Consider the following 19,890-nt stretch of genomic DNA (forward strand, 5'->3'; position numbering starts at 1 on the left):
TAGAGACTTTGAATAACAAGAAATCTTTCAGACCCCAAACTTTTGAATAGTACAGTATTTTCTTGACCATTCTCTAATATTTAATTTTTCATGTTTTACTGATTAAAGGGATAGCTCAGCTATTTGTTATTGTTTTCCAATGAAATTTTGAAACCCCATTGTCTTTCACTGTGTGGACAACAACAGCTGAAATATTCTTTAAAATATCTTCTTCTATGATCCACAGAAAGCAGAAAGTCATTTAGGTTTGGAATGGGTGAGTAAACGACAGCAGAATTTTTGGGCTGAACTATTTACAGTAGTGGGTCTTGCTGGGACATGCAGTGAAGACACCCACAATCACGTGACGAGTATCAGTCACAGAGACATTAAACAACCACCACATGAAAGCTAAACTGCTATTTTAAGCGAAACACTTTCGGGTGACTGTCAAGAAATAACTTAACTGCTGAGAGGCTGAAATGAAGAATTGGTCTCTTACCGTTTAGCCTCTTCCAAATGGCACAGGTATTCATAAGCCATGTTCTGTTGGCGCCGCTCATCCATCTCCTCAGCAGTGAGCCGCTCCATGCCATCCAGAACAGCTAAAATAAGAGGGGCAGATATACAAGACGTGAGATTAAAACACACTTCAGAGAGCTGGAGATCCGGAGATGTGTTTGACACACAACCATTCAAAGATATGCGGTCCGCAAGATTCCCAATCAGCCAAACTCATTAAATTGATCAAAAGTAACAGTAAAGACTTTTATTATGTGACAAAATATATTTCTCTTCCAAATACTTTCCTTTTATCAAGAATCCTGAAAAAAAAAACAGTTTCACAACTGTTTTCAACATTGATAAAAAGAAATGTTTCTCGAGTAGTAAATCTGCACATTACATACGATTTCTGAAGGATCACGTGGCACTGAAGATTTAAGTTATGACTGCTGAAAATTCACATTTTAACACACAAAAATAAACGGCCACTTTTAACTTTTACAGCATTACTGTTTTTGCTGTATTTTTTTTTTATCAAATAGGCAGTCTTGTTGAGCATATATTTTGAACAGTAGTATATAGATATATTTGTCTCCTACTGTACATATTCACTTGATATAGTGGCTCTTAAATCATTAAATTAAAATGTAATTTAACTGCTCCACTCTAAACAAACAGTTTCAGCAGTTTATGCAGATTTTGTCATGTATAACATGTCTTGCATGTCTGACCTCTGTGATTATTTCACATACTGAAATCATTTAATAGAGTTTATTGTCATGTGGAAAAAGAAGATAAATCGAATTATTACTGTAAATGGCCACACATATTTCAGATAGAAGAAAAAAAGGAGGAAACCTTGGAAAACGTGTCTGTGAAAGACCTTAGGCAGATTAGATATTAGCATATTTTTATGTGAATGAAAATGATGACCTAAAGCCTTTTCAATACCACAGTCTGTAGAAAAGTCCATCACATAGAATTTTCTAAACAGTTTTTGGAGCTTTTGTTTTCTTTCTTTCAGTTTTTATTCAAAAGATGTTTAAGTTGGCATGTTGTTAAACATTATGGAACCTAAAAACAATCATTTGCCCTGCAACAAACCGCAAAGAAACCCAAATTCAAATGAAATGTTGGCATGTTCAGACGTGAACTGAACCAAGACGAGGATAGTCCTTAGATACTACGACATTTCCAGTGATACCCTTCCTCAGGCACTGATTTATGTCCAAAAACAAGACCACTGATGCCATTTTTCCTCTGCATACAGAGAAATAATAATAGAATTACATGATTCAACCACATTTAATGATTGTTGTTCAGAGGTCAACAGTCTCAAGCCTACATTACCCTACGTCTAAGTAATAACTAGTTTTAAAACATAAGTGAAATGTCCCATTTCATTTGTGAAACAAATCATTAAAAAATAAGAAATTAAATGAAATGAAAAAAATCATTACCATTCATTTCCAACTCTCAGTCTGAATTAGAGTGTGACATAGTTTGTAAACAGATAGAATTATCCAGAACACCTACATTAACAACAACAATGTTTGCTTAGTTTGTCATGCAAGTCAATCATGCAAGGAAGCAAATAATTCTGAATGTGTAAAAGTTATTGATAACCATACAGATTTAAAGCCACCTAAAGACATTACTTAATGGGGTAATTCACTGCTGGTGACATGACTAGAGAAAACAGAAAAATGGATATGACATTTCCAGAACAGCTGGAAAACTTCAACATCCATAATGCACTAGGCTTAATGTGAGCTCAATGACATCATCAAGCGAATTCTTACTGGTAAATAAATGGGGATATATCCAGGTGCAGTTAATGGAGTAAAAGTACATATTATTCACGTACATATACTACTACAGGCATACTATTAACAATGTAACAATACAAAGCTAGCTGTTAATCTGTGACTTACTCATTATGCTGTCTATTTACTTAGACTGTCATTTTGATTGCATAGTTTGATTAAACGTGTGCAGTTTAAAACCTTGTTTCAGTCAAACATGAGTTTTTAACGAATCGGATGAGTGAGTGATTCGATGACTCGCTCAAACAGAAGAGTCGACTCCACCCACCACCTGAACGATGCAACTTGCTGAAAGCGCCACTGAATGAGTCAGCGAGAGAATCTAAGTGAATCGATTTAGAAGATTCAGTTTACTGGGAAGAATGACAATTCTCAGCACTAAAGTCAAGTGGCATACTTTATGTTTCAAGCTTAGAAAATTGAGTGGTCTGGCAGCTATCGGCTAGTAAAACAGATCATTAAAACAGTATTAGTACCAGAAACAGTTAACCGCCTTCACAGTAGCAAAAGTCCGTTTTGTAGTGGAGGTTTCACTCTGGCCAGGGGGAAAAGAAAGCACGCGATACAAAGAAGCCTTTTTGGAGTCACACTCACAGGGAGAGACGTTTGACCTTCACTGGGGCGTTTGGTGATTGGTTTTCTGCTTACAATCAAGACACGCGACACTTATAACGTTAGGTGAGAGCTAAGTTTCATTGTGGGCTAGATCTAAACTCTGACTACTTGACAAAAATGTTTCTTCAGCGGTCTTTGACTAGATTACAGATATGCAGACAGTGTGTTGCATAGTCGTTTGATGCTTAATTTATGTAATCTTGATTAGTACTGTGGTTCAGCAGAGAGAAAGAGTCAGAATGTCGCTTTAATGTTCAAAAAGCTGTCCAGCTGATCCCGCTCGGTTGTGCCGCGCACATAACGTTCAGAATCACAATGCGGAAGTTGTAAACCATGCCGATGCAAACTTGAACATTGAAATAATGGGTAACGTTAACTGGATAAAAACAATAACATCAACAGAATGACACTCTCTTTGGATTAAAGCATTTGCATTCATTGAAAACGAATAGCTTTCTTGTAACACACTGAACATCACGTTTCAGGAGAACGCTTGAAGAAAACGCATTAATACTTACACCCATATTTAGGTCGGAGACCGTCTGTGTCGTCCGAAGTTGACATGTTTTCTCAAAAAGTTTACAAGTCCTATTTCCCCTTGTGTGTTCTGAGTCCCTTAGGATTTATATTTAGACCTCGAGAAGGCACCTCTGGCCCTCTCTTACTTTGCTGCACAGTTTCAGCGACTTTTTTTCTTATAAATCCACTGATGTCACAGGCGTGTTCCTTCCTAAATCCTGAAGTATGCGATTCAGGAAACACCCAATTCAAGAACATCAGTTTTACTAAACTTTAAACTGTGACTGCAGCGCCCTCTAACAGCTCACATTGAGTCATAGTCTGCCGCAGCACTCGGTGATTCTCCAACAAAGCATGCAGCAATCTTCCAATGGGCCTGGGATAAGAACTGTTCTTTTATAATATAATATTTGTATTTTAACTAAGTTCTGTTAGAAAGCATTGGACTTAATAAAATAAACATCTACAGTGTATTATTATATTTAAATTTAATTTACATTACATTTACATTTAATTTGATTTAATTTAAACTTTTTGAATCACAAAATTAATCATAGTTCTGTTATGTTTTATTGACACTGCTTCTGCCTGTTAATAAACAAATATAAAACAAAATGAAATGTCTTTGCTAATCGAGGAGCTACAGAACTGATATAAGCGGATGCAACTTACAACGAAAATAACAGTTGAATTTCCTTTTATTTCAAACATTCATACTTTTATGATAATTTTGATCAGTTCACTGTTCACTGTGGTGGGGTTTAATAGTTATAAATTGTTCTCTCTCTCTCTCTCTCTCTCTCTCTCTCTCTCTCTCTCTTTCTCTCTCTCTATATTCCACGAGTCTTCTTAAATAAGAAACTTCTTACAAACGGCAGAAATAATAATAATAAAAGTAGCCTATAAAAGCTGTTTTGTTTCAGAAGTTACACAGCAGGATGAAGGGTGTTAATTTCAAATAACTATTCTATTCTATTCTATATTCTATTCTTACTACATCTACAGCTGCAGTATGCCATCAAATGTACATTATATGAGAACAGGCAGGAGAATTGCCTACTGAACATGCAATAAACTGCTTTTTTTGCGTTCCAATCTTAGTGTCAGCAAAATAAATATCCTTTGACCAATAGCTGCCCTGATATAATCCATTAACTGTAGTCAGGGCGGGGCATATCAGTTTATAAAACAGCCGGTGAAGTGTTTACTAAGTTACCCGACCCTCCAAAGCTCAGCGTGCTGTGACTGTGTCCCGGCCCGGGCAGCTGACTGGACTCAGGACCATGACGAGCTCAGAGATACTGACCATAGTCGTGCTCTTTACCGTCCTGTGCACCGGACAAATGTCCCAGGAACTCACAGATGACACACAACTGTCCCAGCAGCAAATGGAGAATGAACTGGTGAGTATAGGTAAAATGCCTTTTCATAGCTATTTGTTTATTTGTTCATTTTTCATCGTAGCGAACTTTTATAGAGTGAAACATGTGTGGTCAGTTATTATCTGTGAACCAAAGACTGAATAATTGGTTTGTGAAGTGAAGTTTATATTTTGGCTACATTTGAACTTTTTAATATATTTTCATTCATATCTCAATTAAAAAAAAATAAGTTGCATGTGTGTTGGCTTATGGCTACTTATGTTTTTGCATAGGTTGAGGATATGACAGCACTTTTGGGAAGATATCAGCCTCATTTACCATCTTCAGAAAAACGTGGCATTCCACAGGTACATTTTGCTCCATCTCCTTGTTATCGACATGTTATTCATATTAAAAAGTTTCCTTCAAAACAAACCTGATTATGATCTTCACATCTAATCATTCTCTCTCTCTCTCTCTCTCTCTCTCTCTCTCTCTTTCTTTAGTGTGCTGTGGGATCCCGCTGCGCCATGAGACTGGGTCCACGCATCGGGAAATTGTGTGAATGTGTCAGAGGATCTAACTGTAACTCATTTCTCCTAAAATGCATCTGAGTCATTAAAAAAGAAGTAAATCCACCTAAAATGCACCTAAAAGAGGCAGCGCATGGAAATGTATTTTCAGAATCACTTGTGTAATGTCTATGACAAGCATTCATCAAAATGCAGCATGACAAGCAATAGCAAAGCATGGGGTTAATGTGTTAATTCATTTATATTTTTAATGGTTGTCTTGTGTTATCAATAAACATGGTTAATATTCAGCACATTTTAATGTCTCCATGAATTATGCATGTTTAATACACCCATAACAAAATACTTTAAGACTATATTTACTTAAAGACTATATTTACCAATTCTGAATTCTGAAATAGCTTAGTAGTTTCTGGTGGAAAATATCATATAAGTTTCAGCAGATATTCAAACTGAACAACTGTCACAAGCAGCTGGATTACAAATTGAGGATGAAAATAAATGGTACTTTTCCTCCATAGTTACTCTTACCCACATATAAATTAGAGAGATGCATAAACAAGATATTCTTTTAGTTTTTAGTGCTTATGTGAGTTCCAGCACACTGACACTTTTGACACCATTTAATTACAATTCCAGATACATCACTCCATCAATATTCATAGGCTATATATGTAGCAATAGCCAACAATACATTGCATGGTCAAAATAATTGTTTTTCTTTTATTTGTTATTCCTGACATTTTTTTTGCACACTCAGTTTCCAAATATTCAAATAGTTGTTTCTCTGCCAAATATTATCCTATCCTAACAAATCATACATCAATGAAAAGCTTATTTATTTATGATGTATAAATCTCAATGGAAAAAAAAAAACCCTTATGACTGGTTTGGTGCTCCTGGGTCATATATAAATATATATATATATATATATATATATATATATATATATATATATATATATATATATATATATATATATATATATATATAGACATGTTTCTCTTCAGGGGCGTGGCTATACAAATTGGCAGGCCAAAAGCATTATGGACAATGTAATTCGGATTCTCACTGTGAGCTAAATTGGAACAAGCAACCCAATGCAATAATTTAGACAACAGAAAATGAGAAGTATAAAGTGCAGAATTGCTAAATGTGAATCATTGGCTACAGATGCACATCAGATGCTTAAAGTCAATGAACTAGAAAATTATTATTTTAAAGACCCTGTAGTTTCATTGCCTTTAGGAGTAATAGTGATGGAATTCGTGAATGCTTTCTGCCAAGACAATCAAATGATGTTAGTACAGTGCAGAGTTCACAGAATTTCAGTTCATGGGGGCATCCAGGCCTTAATGTTTGTGTTTACTCTCTCTTGATTAAAGTCAATCATGGTAAAACCCAGGGGTCCAATGTAGTTACTCTGTGCGATTTAGGCCCTGTCCCAATTGATCTAGAGAAACAACAATGCTCTCTGAGGTAACATAAAGAGAATATATTTAGGCAGGTATAACATTGCAGATAAAAGATGGTATACCATCTGAGACTATTTCTTACGTCCTTCTGCTGAAATATACAAAATCTGTTTTCTCTTCTGACACCAGTCACAATTAAGATCAGAATACAATATGTTAAATGTTGTGCTTGAGTATAATCGAGCAAACAAACAGCAATGCTTAAAATATTTAATGAATAAACCAAATATAGTTATTATGACTCAATGTGAAATTGAAAGTATAAAAGCCCTACCTTTATTTGAACCTTTCTTAGACACTTTGTGCTGATTTTAAGCTATTCATCAATGCTGGATGTCATTTATGCATGACTTCCATGAGGCTCTGTAACAAGACTGGTGCGTGAATGGTTCCCTGGAGGAAGTGCACAGTCAATATATTGGTCCATCTCGTGAAATTGGTCAGTTTATTGTCCCCTCGAGACACAGTGGTGCATTATTTAGGTGTCCTGTGTTATACACACAGACTCTGGCCCTTTAATGATCCCTAAATAAATATGTTTAACCTGTTGGTCATGAGCCAAACCACTGAATTATTCATTGTTCCAGTGTTTCAAAGTATGGTGAAATACATTCTCTGCACACTTGTGTTGTTTTGTACCCCAGTTTAATATATGCTTTTGATATATATATAAATGTATGTTTTATTCACTGAACAATGACGGTTGTTGTGGCCAAAAATCTTACTTTGAAAATGCATTTGATTAATTTACACTACTTTTAAAGTTTAATGGCACAGTATAAGACATTTAACATAAACAGTGACTTGGTTTGATGTACTCTGACATGCTAATTACGTTGATTAACCTATAATGACCAGGGTTATTACTTGTTTTAAGCATGTCTGTGGCTCATAACATTTCTGGCAATCTGATTAAATGCTCAGAGCAATACAGTTAATGCCTTTAGAGAGGCATGTTTGCAATATGTTATTAAAATAAAAATGTCATCACTTCATTATGACAGACGCTTCAGTGTTGGAAAACATGTCTGTAATATTATTAATCTATACTTGTGAGCTGGAAAGGGATTAACTAGACCTCAGCTTTCATATTTCTACCACTGCACAATTTCTTACGTCAATTTTTCATCAGCTACATGTTTCATGATCGCAAACAAGAAGATAGCAAAAGTACATTCTTTGATTTATAGAAGTCAACAATATTTATAATACGTCACATCATCTGAGAATTGGGAGCATTTGGGTTCTTTGCACACACTACTTCATCAAAGCAAAAGGATTTCGGCTGTGGCATGATAACACTTCGTTTATTTTACATTCTTTATTGAGAAAACACGAATTAAATGTTTTTCTTTTCTTTGTTTTTGTTAGTTGGACAATAAAATATGAGTGGTAACTCATCAATATTTAGTACATTTTCTATTTAATCACTATTCCATTTAATTTTAACATCCTTTTCTTGTGTGATTGCTTTAAACACAATGTTGTCCAAATATGTGTGCACACAATAAAAAAAGTGTCACAGAGCAAAAAAACAAACAAAAAAAAACTAATGACTTGCCAGTATTGGTAATAATAAATGTAGTTAAAATATAATACATGCATACATGCATAATAAATGTACTTCAAATCTAATTTCAACAAGATAGTAATGAACATTCTGTTACAGATAATTGAAAATATCTTGGTACAGATAACTGCTGAAAATGAAGATCATAGTAGTAATTGGTTTCTGCGGGTGTTCAGCTCATTTGAGTCCTGCTGTGATAGATGCTTGATGACTGGTCAATGGTCACCCTCCGTAACATCTGCATTTGATCTTTTTCTGATGGTTTTCTGACATGTGGAATGAAGTGGGAAAGTTTTTCAAAGTATTTCATTCTTGTATAATGAAATATGTGGCAGTGGGAGAATGTGTGCTGTCTGTATCAACCTCACTGACCCTTTCTTCTTTTTGAAGCCATACTTGTCAGTTTCATTATTTTTTTTTTTCAGTGGCTAGACTGTGATCACCTCTATTTAATGAGGATCTGTCTCTGTTTTGAGCAGAGTCTCTGACAGAGAAGAGATGTTTTACCCTTCTATTTGAAGCCATAACAGTACAATTTTCTATGATCGATTTCCTATTGTCCAATAATCCATTTTTTGTTGTTATGATCTTTCATTTTTACCAGCACAGAGGTAAGATGTTTCTTGTAGTTTGTCACCAGGTTTGCACACATCTCTGGAGGGTTTTTCGGTCCACTCCTCTTAACAGAGCCTCTCTAAATCTTTAAGGTTTCTTGGCTGTCGTTTGGCTCAAAGTTTCAGCTTCCTCCACAGATTTGAGATCTGGAGATCTGGAGGCCCCTTCATGACCTTAATGTGCTGCTTCTTGAGCCACTCCTTTGTTGCCTTGATCCTAACTGTGGCTTAGTGTGTTAACAATGGTTTGCTTGGTGACTGTGGTCCCAACTGCCTTAAGATCATTAACAAGCTCCTCCCATGTAGTTTGGGGCTGATCCCTCACCTTTCTCGTGATCATCCTTACACCATGAGGCGAGATCTTACACGGAGCTCCAGACCGAGGCTGATTGATGGTTATAAAATCAATTACCTATTAAATCAGCAAACATTGTATATGTTGTATTGTTCCTTCATACTTCCTTACATTACTTATTGTTTGGAGGTATGGGGAAATACTTACAAAACCAACAGTGAACCAATATTTATCCTTCAAAAGAGAGCCTTAAGAATAGTAAATAAAACCACCTATAGAGCACCAACTACTCCACTGTTTATTAAATTAAAAGCACTAAAATTCTGAGATATTGTTGACTTCAAAACTGCACAAATGATGTATAAAATAAATAATCAACAGCTATCGAACAGTATTCAAGGGTTGTTTCGAATGAGAGAGAAAGCAATCATCACTTAAGAGGAACATTTGTATTTAAAAAGAAACCTATAAGAACAAATTCTATATATCAAAGCATCACAACCAATGGAGTTATTGTATGGAACAGCTGCAGTGAAGAGATGAAATCATGTACAACAATAAGTCATTTTAAAAGACTATTTAAACTGAATATATTAAATGAATACGAAAAGGACTTGAGGTGACAGTATTGTATACAGGTTCATTGGTCTACATGTTAAGTATAGTATGGAGGTGTTGTTATTTGATTTGTTATAGATAGATGGAAAAGCATGGGAATGTGTGTGTATGCATCTGTATCTATGTATAGGTTTATGTGAACAGAAGGTAGGTAGATATAGGATGTATGTAAAGATGTATATCTAAGTGAAGCATCAAATTGTTTTGTACTTAATTAAAGGATAAAAATAGAGAAATGGGGTAGGACCTGAAAAGTTTGTTATGAACTTCTTCCTACTCCTTTTGAACATGAGAATTTCTAATTTGAATTATTTACAATAATATGGAAAGATTGTGCTGAGAAGTACATGACTTAATTTGGCTGTTATTTTAATTTTATATATGTATGCATGCCTGTATGTATATACATTTTTATTTGTATTTTTTATTTACATGTTCAAATAAACAAACAAACAAACAATTTTGTATTTCTTTCATTTCCAAATAACTGCACCAACAGTTGTCTTCTTCTCACCAAGCTTCTTTCTGGTGGTCTTGTAGCCCATTCAAGCCTTGTGCAGATCTACAATCTCTTCTCTGACTTCCTTTGGCAGCTCTTTGTTCTTGCTCATGCTGGTGGAGAGGTTAGAATTAAAACGCCTAACCAGCTGACATTAGGAGTAACTTCTCAAAGTGACAGGACTAATCTGTGTTCCACATGGACACTTCACCAATCTGTGGGAGCCAGAATTCTTGCTGGCTGGTAGGGGATCAAATACTTATTTCACTCACTGAAATGCAAAGAATTTTCTACCCTTTATATAATGTGTTTTTATTTTTTATTTTTTTGTTTGGTTGATATTCTGTTTCTATTATTGAATAAACCCACCATAAAAATTACAGACCCTTCATTTCTTTCTAAGTGAGCAAACTTACAAAATCAGCAGGGGATCAAATAAATAAATATTTTCCCCACTGTACAGTATACACACACACCCCCACACATATATATATATGTATATAGTTTCCATTAACACACACACACACACACACACACATATGTGTGTGTGTGTGTGTGTGTGTGTGTGTTAATTAAAAATGTAAAAATAAAATGTAGAAATATATTTGCCTTCGATATATTGCAATCGAATGTCTTATTTGAAGAAAAACTTTTTTTTTGTTGTCTGTAATGTGTGAACATAACACATTTGAAGAAAAATCAGCGAGGAAAATACTTTGCCTCTGAAAAACATGTTTCCATATGTTTATTTTATTATTATTATTAATTATTGTTTCCCTCATTGCATGATTCTTAGTGAATAACATTTAGTGAAGTAGTTTGCCCTCATAATGACTCAAAAAAAGGTATCGTTTTTAATTGTAGGCTATACATTATTTACATTGAGCACTAGAGGGCATTGTTTGTTTACTTATTGTCAAAATCGAGTCTACCCTTAGTTTTTTTATTTCATGTAAAATCCATTTTACCAGGTCAGATAAATAAGCCTAATGTTTCACTGCTCAACAATAATTAAAAAAAACAAAGACATTATAGACTCTCCTTTATAGATTAAGAAAATAATGAGATTTTTGTCTGACTCTTAATAAGGTTCGGCTTGAGCAATCATCCACATTTGCGACTTTTCTCAATCCCCTGTATGTTATTAAACGGGTGAAACGCAAACACAGCCGAGATCTGATATCCGGCTCAGAATTCCATAAAACCTATCATTATGAAATTGCAAACATCAGAAGCGAGACATTCCAGCTGAAAAGATAACATAACAGCGCTGTCCTCGTCAGAGCTGAAGCCGATGGCTTTATCCGTCCTCAGAGAGACTGAGTCATTAAGTCTGCAATAATCAGCTGCTCATTTCTTGAATTATTTATGCTGTGTGATTATGCTTCGGTGGAGCTAGTGGAGGCTGGCAAAATTAAAAAGTCTTTGTTTTTCAAATAAATGCTCATTGGTTGATGGAAACTCAATTTAGTGAGAGGATGCTGCTTGATGTGACACTTTTGTGGTGGGCTAATCAACAGCTTTCTTGAGACTCCTTGAGGCTGCTTGGCTGACACTCATCACTTTGTCCCCTTTGTATCCTGCTGATCATCTTCCCTCTGTGACAACAAGCCAAACCCCAAACCTGTCATGATTTCTTCCTGGCTGCTGTGAAGACGACAGGAACTTTGCTTTCAGAAGAGACTGGTTCTGTCGGAGAGAATATCATATAGACTGAACATTTAAAACGTCACGCTACTGTTTAACTCAAAGTGTTTAAGGTAATAAGTACACCACAGACTATACAAGACAGGAGTTGGTTGGTCAAAGAACCTGTTGTTGTTTATTAATTTAATGCATTTGATGGGAGGGAAACTTATATATTATATATAAACAAAAACACATTCATATTTACAATATAAAATGTTAATATTATATAATTTTATATATGTATGTTACTTTCATATAATGTTGGAAGGCTATACATATATGTCAATGTATTTATGAGTGTGTGTGTGTGTGTGTGTGTGTAAACATATATAATTATCATTATAAAATTCTATATGAGCAAATGATTCTTTCAGTTTGATTTTTAAGTTTGTTTCTACATAAATGTAAATGATAATAATAACAGAATTATTATTATAAAAATCTGTAAAACATTCACACAAACACACACACTAAATAAAAATATATACATACATTTATTTATAAATGTGTGTATGCACACACATATTTATAATTACATTTATATATATATTTATATGGTGCAATTGAACATAAAATGATAGTAACACATGCATACATATTTCAAGCAAATTTGTGTTTTAAAAGGTCTTTATAGAAATATAAATGATTATAGTAATTATTATTATAAGATTCTCTGCGCTAGTGATTATATAGTTTAATTTTCAAGCAAATTTTTAAAGGTCCCTGACACAGCGGTTTTCCTGGAGAGGAGAGTTCCTCTATTAATATTTGCCATAAAAGTAACCCAAAGTTCTTCCTTTTAATTTCTTGCCATTTTCTGTCCTCCTCACCCTGCTTCATTCTGTTATGCTGGCGTTCTCTTAAAGATGTGAAGCTTTTGTCTAAAAATGGATTTGAAGAGAGTGGGTGGAATGGAAGTGGAGCTGTTAAGCAATATTATAAAGCTTAATGCCACACACACGATAGCTATACAGTGCAATTACAGAGATAAGAAACTCCTCATCAGAACAAATAAAGCGTTGTAGGCAGGGAAGAGTAGAGGCAGATTTTTCAGAGACCCCTAATTAACTCACAGTGACGCACAACAACTCAGACTGTGGACCCTGGTATGTGCGGACAGCCTTTCTAAAAATTTTGGGAATATATCACTGATGCTTTTTGCCCCAAGCAGAAAAGATTGTATGTAGAAAAGCTTTCACTTTCTGTATTTGAACTTAAATGAAGACAATTATGTAGAACAAACAGAACCAATGCAACATGCATGTGACAACCTCACAACAAAGCAAGACAAATGTCAGTCCCTTTAAAGTTAACAAAGCTTGTTCATTACAGTATATAAAGAGGCTACACTGCTGTTCTGATGCATCAGAAGCAAAGATGTAAATGGAAGGGTTCAATTATTCATAAACTTAAACAGAAAACATGAAGAAAAAATATTAAAAGACAAATGATTACATAAGAGCTTAAGATCCCCTGCAGGAACAGAATGTTGCACTGTGTTATTTAAAGAAACAATTCGTACCCTTTACTTCGCTGTGTACTTTTTTCCCCCTTTAATCTTCTCCTTAGGTATGACAGGCCAAATACAGACTTTGCAATCAAACAAGCTCCTTCATATCTGCTCCTATTGTTTGGCTGTTATTTATCATTCTGTGCCTCATCTAGACCCTGAAACACTCAAATTGCTCTTTTGCTTTCTGCTTGACCATCTGATTTGCTCTCCAGAGAGTGTTTCTGATAGAGGTGATAAAGGTCAGTTCCAGTACAAATAGTCTCTTGCAGCTATACAGCTTGCATAATATAGTGATTCTAATCCTGAATACAACTCTTCTTTGACAGATCTTGAGTAAATCGTCTTGTAGGATGCCCGGGACAGTGATGGATGCCTCTGTTAAGGAAACACGCTAACAGGCAACGCTTCTGCTGTTAGCCTAATGACTGATGCAATCAGTGGACTGGAGCGTGGCCCTCACTGAAACATGAGATAATCTTTGCTGCACGATAAAGTGACCTGATTCTGTGTCTCTCATCATGCTGACATCTAACATTAGCCACTGGCCACTTCACAGCTTGATTAACTGACTCGAGTCACATTTATCGGCTCCCTTTTGGGGTTTTAGGATCGGAAGGCTGTCTGAAGCGCACTGTTGGCTTGTGTTTTGGATCCGAGTGTTGACTCCCTCCCTCTGACATAATGGGGAGTCTGTATTGTGTGTTGACAAATGAGGCTCTAGCACTAACAAGGGACCTCTGGCACAGTGGAAAAGTGTTACAGCCCTCAGAGTAATTGACAATTCAGATGCAGATCTTTCCTCTCTCTGGGTTGTCGAGCCCCCTATTGCGATGCTGAAGCTCTGAAACTGTATTTTTTTTATTATCATTTATAATCCCGGTTTTATTAAGCAATATTAAAGGAGCAGTGGTTACACAGTGGTGTTTCATTATTGAATGAATCAGTGTTTTTAAATGTCTTGCTGAGGGAATGATTCAATTATTCACTCATAAAGACCTTAAAGGGCCTATCCCAATAATTATACTTGCAGTCCTGCACTTGAGCAGTTGATTACTTACATGATGTATTTCCCATACATTCAATTGGTGTGCACAGATCGTAAGTGTACACATAATTTTTGATTATCCAATGGGACCCACTTACATCATAGTGTTGTAAAATTGCAAATAAAGTTTTTACAGAATGTTATTTAGATATTTTGATTTTCATTACTTTAAAATAAACTTTAAAATATCTGTTCAGTAGTCCCTGTGTAACATATAACACAGTTTAGTAAATGTGCTGCGTCTAATTAACAAAAAATAAGTTGCAGACATTGCACAAAAAACATATACTAATTTCTGCACCAATAAAATGTTTTATTAAAAAAATTACCAACTTACACTAGAAATCTAAACCTTTCTGCATGAGTTCCTGAATGTAATGAACGATGGGATACACTCAGCCGAAACAGGCCCAATCAATTATTTCATTCCTGATTAAATTAACGTTTTGATAAATTGGTTGAATGAGTGATTCAATGACTTACTTATAAACACTTGTCGCCACCTACTGGCGTAATGATGCAACCTGAAGAAAGTGCCACTGAAAAATCACCACTATTAAAGCACAGACTTATGTTCTTATATAGTTTATGTTACTATTTTTATTCCTTTTTGTTCTTCTTCCAATCTATTTTTAAGCATTCAGATCATCATAATAACTGCTGATGACTGGCTGGAGAGTCTTATGAACAAACTCATGGTAGGTAAATGTGACTTGAATCCACCAAGCTTATGTGACACAAGTATGTCAGGTCTAAATTCACTTATACTTTTTCAACACTATAGAGACAATAAGGTTGTAATGCACTTAACTCGATCACCTGAGGGAAGAGGGAGATCACACACCCACACAAAATCAATTCCAACGCAGGGTCTTTCCGGTTCAAGTAATTTGACTCTCTCAGAAGGATTTATAAAGTAGGAAAAGGGTGGGAGGTCATTGACATGCCAGCCTAAGCAGAAAACAAACATCTCTGAAGCAAAACAAATGTGCCAGGATCTTAGAGTTCAGAAGAATATTTAGATAAGTCAGGAAGATAATGAATTCCGATCTCTCTCACACAACACTCCTGCATCGTCTTTGAGTTTTGCCTTCAAAGGACGAAGCCCATGTTCCTCTTCACTGCATATACAAACAGCCTCCTTCAATGGCTCACAACGCTTTTTTTCTAGAGGCCAATAATCTTAATGGGAGCTTAAAGATGAGAGTTTATTATTAAAAGATGTCAGACTTCCTTTGCTGTGGCTGTTTGGTGAGTGATATGTTATTTCCTCAACTTACATCAGAGCCAAACCTTATTAGAGGGTGGCAAGCCTTCGCCACATTGAAAGATTACAGCAAACTACCATTTACAAACTTTCAAGTCAAATTGTGACTAAAGTCTGCATGCACAACAGTAGCAATGCCTATGTGCAGTTTACTGCAAGTGCCAGTGTGTATTTTAGGTTATGTTCCTTTCAGCCATTCTCACACTTGTTGGTCTGGGTTTGACACCCTATGGCAATCCTGTCCTATCCAGTAATCATCTTTTCAAAAATGGTCAGATACACAGTTTGGACAGGAATGACACCCTCTGGACCTTATTTTAGCAGTGTGGAGAAATCTCATGTGAAGAATGACTGTGAAAAGTGAAATATTTTGCTGGTGTTAAATCACTGACATGTGTCCTTATGCATATGAACTATCTGCCTGCTTCAAAAAATTGAATATTTTTTCTTGGAAGAAGATGAAAATAGAGCTCATTTGATATGAGTGGTGAGCAAAACTACCTTGACAGTGGTCGTATTAATAAACAGGTAACCGTGCTGAGGGAAAAGTTTCTGACAGGCAATAACACAAGTGGTAATTGGACTGATATGACTCATGCAGCCCACAGAGCAGAGCAGTCAGACGGACCTGGTTTGATTCCTGCCTCCAACCGACAAAGGATCTTCATGAAGCAACTAAGACCAGATCAAAGTGAGGCTTGGCTTTGAATTAATCAGCGGGAAACAACAAAAATAACACGTTCTGTGCATAAAATAGGTTTAATCAACAAAAATGGACAAGCATCTTCTACAGCAGCCATCTACATGTATTTGTTGGCCATTGAAAAAGAAGTAACTAGCTCCATTCTTGTGCATAGGACATTGTTTTTTTTTTTTGTTTTTTTCTGGTCTTTTGCAGGTTTTCTTTTTGGCAAGTATCATGATGCTCATTTGGATGTTCAATAAAGGCTGTGTCTGCTACACAAAAAGCTGACAAACTTGAGATGAGTGCAAGTGCACCAGCTGGTATAGAGGGACACCTAAGCTTCACTATCTTTATCACAATGTGAACATTCTTCCATTACAGAAAATAAGCATTGTGCTCATGCTAGACTTATATGGCCTCAGTCCACTGTTTCTGTTATATGAATACAAATAATTTGTCATTGGAATTCTTTTTAAAATCTATTCAAAATGTCTACATTCATGTCAGAGCAGGGTAAGTTGTCACATGGGGAATTATATGACACGGTGCTTTTTTAATGTTGGATTCTAATAATTGTATATATTAATTGAACTTATTCCCATAATACTTTACTAAAGCTGTTGGATAACAATCGAACACAGTAAAATCACATTAGCATAGATTTAGATTAGGTTAATTTTTACCAAAAGTGTGAAATATGTTATCTAGATAGTATTTTCACGAATTGCAAATGGTCACATATGTTTCGAATGTCACACTTTGCTGTTTTGTGAAAATATCTAGCTTAAACCAGATCCAGTCATATACCTTTTCTTCCAGTACTTTTCAGCCGGCCAAACTGGGAGATCAGTTTAATAAACCCACTAAGACCAGAAAATCAGCCTATAGTGGTTTCATGTTGTATGTGTTTTATAATTTTGCCATTTAAATGTAGTAGAAAAGGCCAAGGTATATATAAACAGATATAAACAGTGTTACAATAGCCTCATCTCCTCACGTGGAATCTGGTATTTCATACAGGTATTTTTTTAATGTAACCAACGTGACTACAAAACGTCTGCCAAAACTATCAAAAAGCAGAATTATATAATAATTTCAAGCATTTGACATGTTTTCGTCCCTTCAGACGTCTTTCTGTCTTGTTTTGGACATAACAACTCAGCTTTACGCAATGAGTCATCGTCGGCGTCCTTATTACGCATGGACAAAAATCAATGTGTAAGGTGGAGCAAAAGAGGACGGGAGTGAGTGGTGTGTCAGTGGAGTAGATATAAGGTGATTGGACCGCGGGAAGCGAGTGTTCACTTGAATCTTAGTGCAGAGGACGCGTTCAGTCTTGGCTGTGACCATGGAGAGCTCCAAACTCTGGACCACAGCGATGGCATGCGCGGTGCTGGTGTCCTGCATTCAGGGTGCCCAAATGGACTTTGACAACGAATCCGACTTAGAAACTAGAGCTCTGAGAGAGTTTTACCCAAAGGACCCGAATCTGACCAACGAGAAGCAGCTCGTAAGTATTGCGCAATTCTCCGCGCATAGAAAACAAATGACGTTCCCTTGTTTAAAAAGATTTTAGTGATACTTACCTGCATTGATTGAACATGTTCACAGCTCGGGGCTTTACATGACGTTCTGGAGAAACTGCAGAGTAAACGCATCTCACTTTGGGAAAAGAAGTTTGGGCGCGTTCCTACAGTGAGTAGCGCAAAACAGATTTTGGAGTAAAATAGTGTAAAATATTGTAATGCCTAGATTAAAATCACACGTTTACTATTAACAAAACACTGACACAGTGAGTTATCTAACACTGACACTTTGCTTTCACATCAGTGCGACGTCGGGGAGCAATGCGCCATCAGGAAAGGGTCAAGAATCGGCAAAATGTGCGACTGTCCACGTGGAGCGTTTTGCAATTACTTTTTGCTGAAATGTTTGTGAATGGATTGTGAATTGGAAATATACACATGATATTACAGATATTTATACATTATGTGATTTCTATTTTTATGATTATGAAGCGCTGTGAGAAGAACAGAGGAATTTGAAAGATTGTTTAATTATTTGCTGCTCTTGATGTGTAATTAAATTGGAATAAATTGTGTGGACTTTTGTTTTCTAAGGCAGTCTGTGTGTTTTCTCTAATTAGTATAATAAATGTTTTGTTGTGGCATATAAACAAAATATTCTGCACTGTAAAAAAAAAGAAAGCTACATACCAAAATAAAGAAGAGCTCAAGTTTAATTGCTGCCTTCAAATGGACTGCATTTATATTTATATTCATTTATATTTATATTCAGGTAAAATATCAAAGTGGCAACCTACAGTTAAAAATATAAACTGGTCTGTAACTTAACATTCGAAATGAAATAGAATTACTAAACATATTGTAAAATGTTAAAAGATACCTAGAAGCATCATTTAAACATTGATGTCAAGTTAAATTGTGATAAAAAAAATACTGCTATTGCTGCATGTAAAACAATATATAATAATATATACCTGCTAGACATTTACACTGTTCACTAAGATATTAAAAGATATCAAGAAAAAAAACTATGTAGAATTTTATCTATTCTTTCTGAAATTACTTTAGCATTCCAAATATTTTTTTCAATGTAGTAAATGGAATGAGATGTGAGACGAATTTAAGAGAATTCAAAGAAATCAAGGTGATGTGTTTAATAAAACATTCCCTGAATCTCCATCATTACAACAATATAATGAAGGCGCTTCAGGGTTATAAAAGTTTTCAGTTCCTTGTAATTCTCTTCGATTTGTCTCACACATCTCATTTCCATCCGCATGCATGATGTCGGCAGCTTAGATATAACAAGGGTTTAAAATATGTGACATCCCTGTATTAGAAAAAGCCTGTGACTCATAGGAGAGAATGAGGAGAAGTGCAGTTAGTACAGGCTGTCCCATGATTAGCTCTGCCTGAGAGGATGAGTCCAGCTTGCAGCCAAGCAGAAAAACACAGCCAGATTCTCTCAAATGTCAAAGCCGGCACTCAAATTGGCGCTTTCACTCCTTGTTAGATTCATTTATAATTGTTAACTTTTTATACTGCCAGCAGAAGAAGAGTGGAGAAGGATGGAAAATTAGTGTCTGCTGCACTGAGAAACAGGTCAAACACATCTCTGCATAAAAATAGTATAGTTCATGAATCCAATTTTATATTACACTAATCAAACCATTGTGCATCTTCAAGCCATTTAATATTCAGATATCATAATGATTTTTCATTGCATGACATTGTATTTTGGTTGCTGGAGAGGAAAC

At 35.5% G+C, this 19,890-nt stretch overlaps 3 protein-coding genes across 4 annotated transcripts in view; 2 read left to right on the plus strand and 1 right to left on the minus strand.

The window, feature by feature from the left end:
• LOC132108409 (ras GTPase-activating-like protein IQGAP1) overlaps nt 1-3,679 on the minus strand; it is a 34,273-nt gene extending 30,594 nt beyond the window's left edge. The window contains exons 1-2 of the mRNA XM_059515119.1: nt 3,443-3,679; nt 482-584 (exon numbers count right to left, since the gene is read on the minus strand). Of these exons, the coding sequence (XP_059371102.1) occupies nt 482-584; nt 3,443-3,488 (149 nt within the window). The 5' untranslated portion in view covers nt 3,489-3,679. The remainder of the gene's footprint in view (nt 1-481; nt 585-3,442) is intronic.
• The window catches only part of LOC132097840 (cocaine- and amphetamine-regulated transcript protein-like), a 284,097-nt gene extending 265,371 nt beyond the window's left edge, over nt 1-18,726 (plus strand). The window contains exons 2-4 of one of the 2 annotated variants that reach the window (XM_059503802.1): nt 17,947-18,117; nt 18,219-18,302; nt 18,438-18,726. In XM_059503802.1, the coding sequence (XP_059359785.1) occupies nt 17,956-18,117; nt 18,219-18,302; nt 18,438-18,545 (354 nt within the window). In that variant the 5' untranslated portion in view covers nt 17,947-17,955 and the 3' untranslated portion in view covers nt 18,546-18,726. Of the gene's footprint in view, nt 1-17,828; nt 18,118-18,218; nt 18,303-18,437 lie in introns of those variants that run through there. The other variant, XM_059503793.1, reaches the window with a different exon arrangement.
• LOC132108421 (cocaine- and amphetamine-regulated transcript protein-like) lies at nt 2,897-5,621 on the plus strand. Its single transcript, XM_059515129.1, has 4 exons — nt 2,897-2,987; nt 4,674-4,846; nt 5,098-5,172; nt 5,311-5,621. The coding sequence occupies exons 2-4, from the start codon at nt 4,727-4,729 to the stop codon at nt 5,416-5,418; spliced, it is 303 nt and encodes a 100-aa protein (XP_059371112.1). The 5' UTR covers nt 2,897-2,987; nt 4,674-4,726; the 3' UTR covers nt 5,419-5,621.
• Nucleotides 18,727-19,890: the final 1,164 nt, after the last annotated feature.

The sequence above is a fragment of the Carassius carassius genome, chromosome 2, assembly GCF_963082965.1.
Source record: "Carassius carassius chromosome 2, fCarCar2.1, whole genome shotgun sequence".
Taxonomy (NCBI): domain Eukaryota; kingdom Metazoa; phylum Chordata; class Actinopteri; order Cypriniformes; family Cyprinidae; genus Carassius; species Carassius carassius.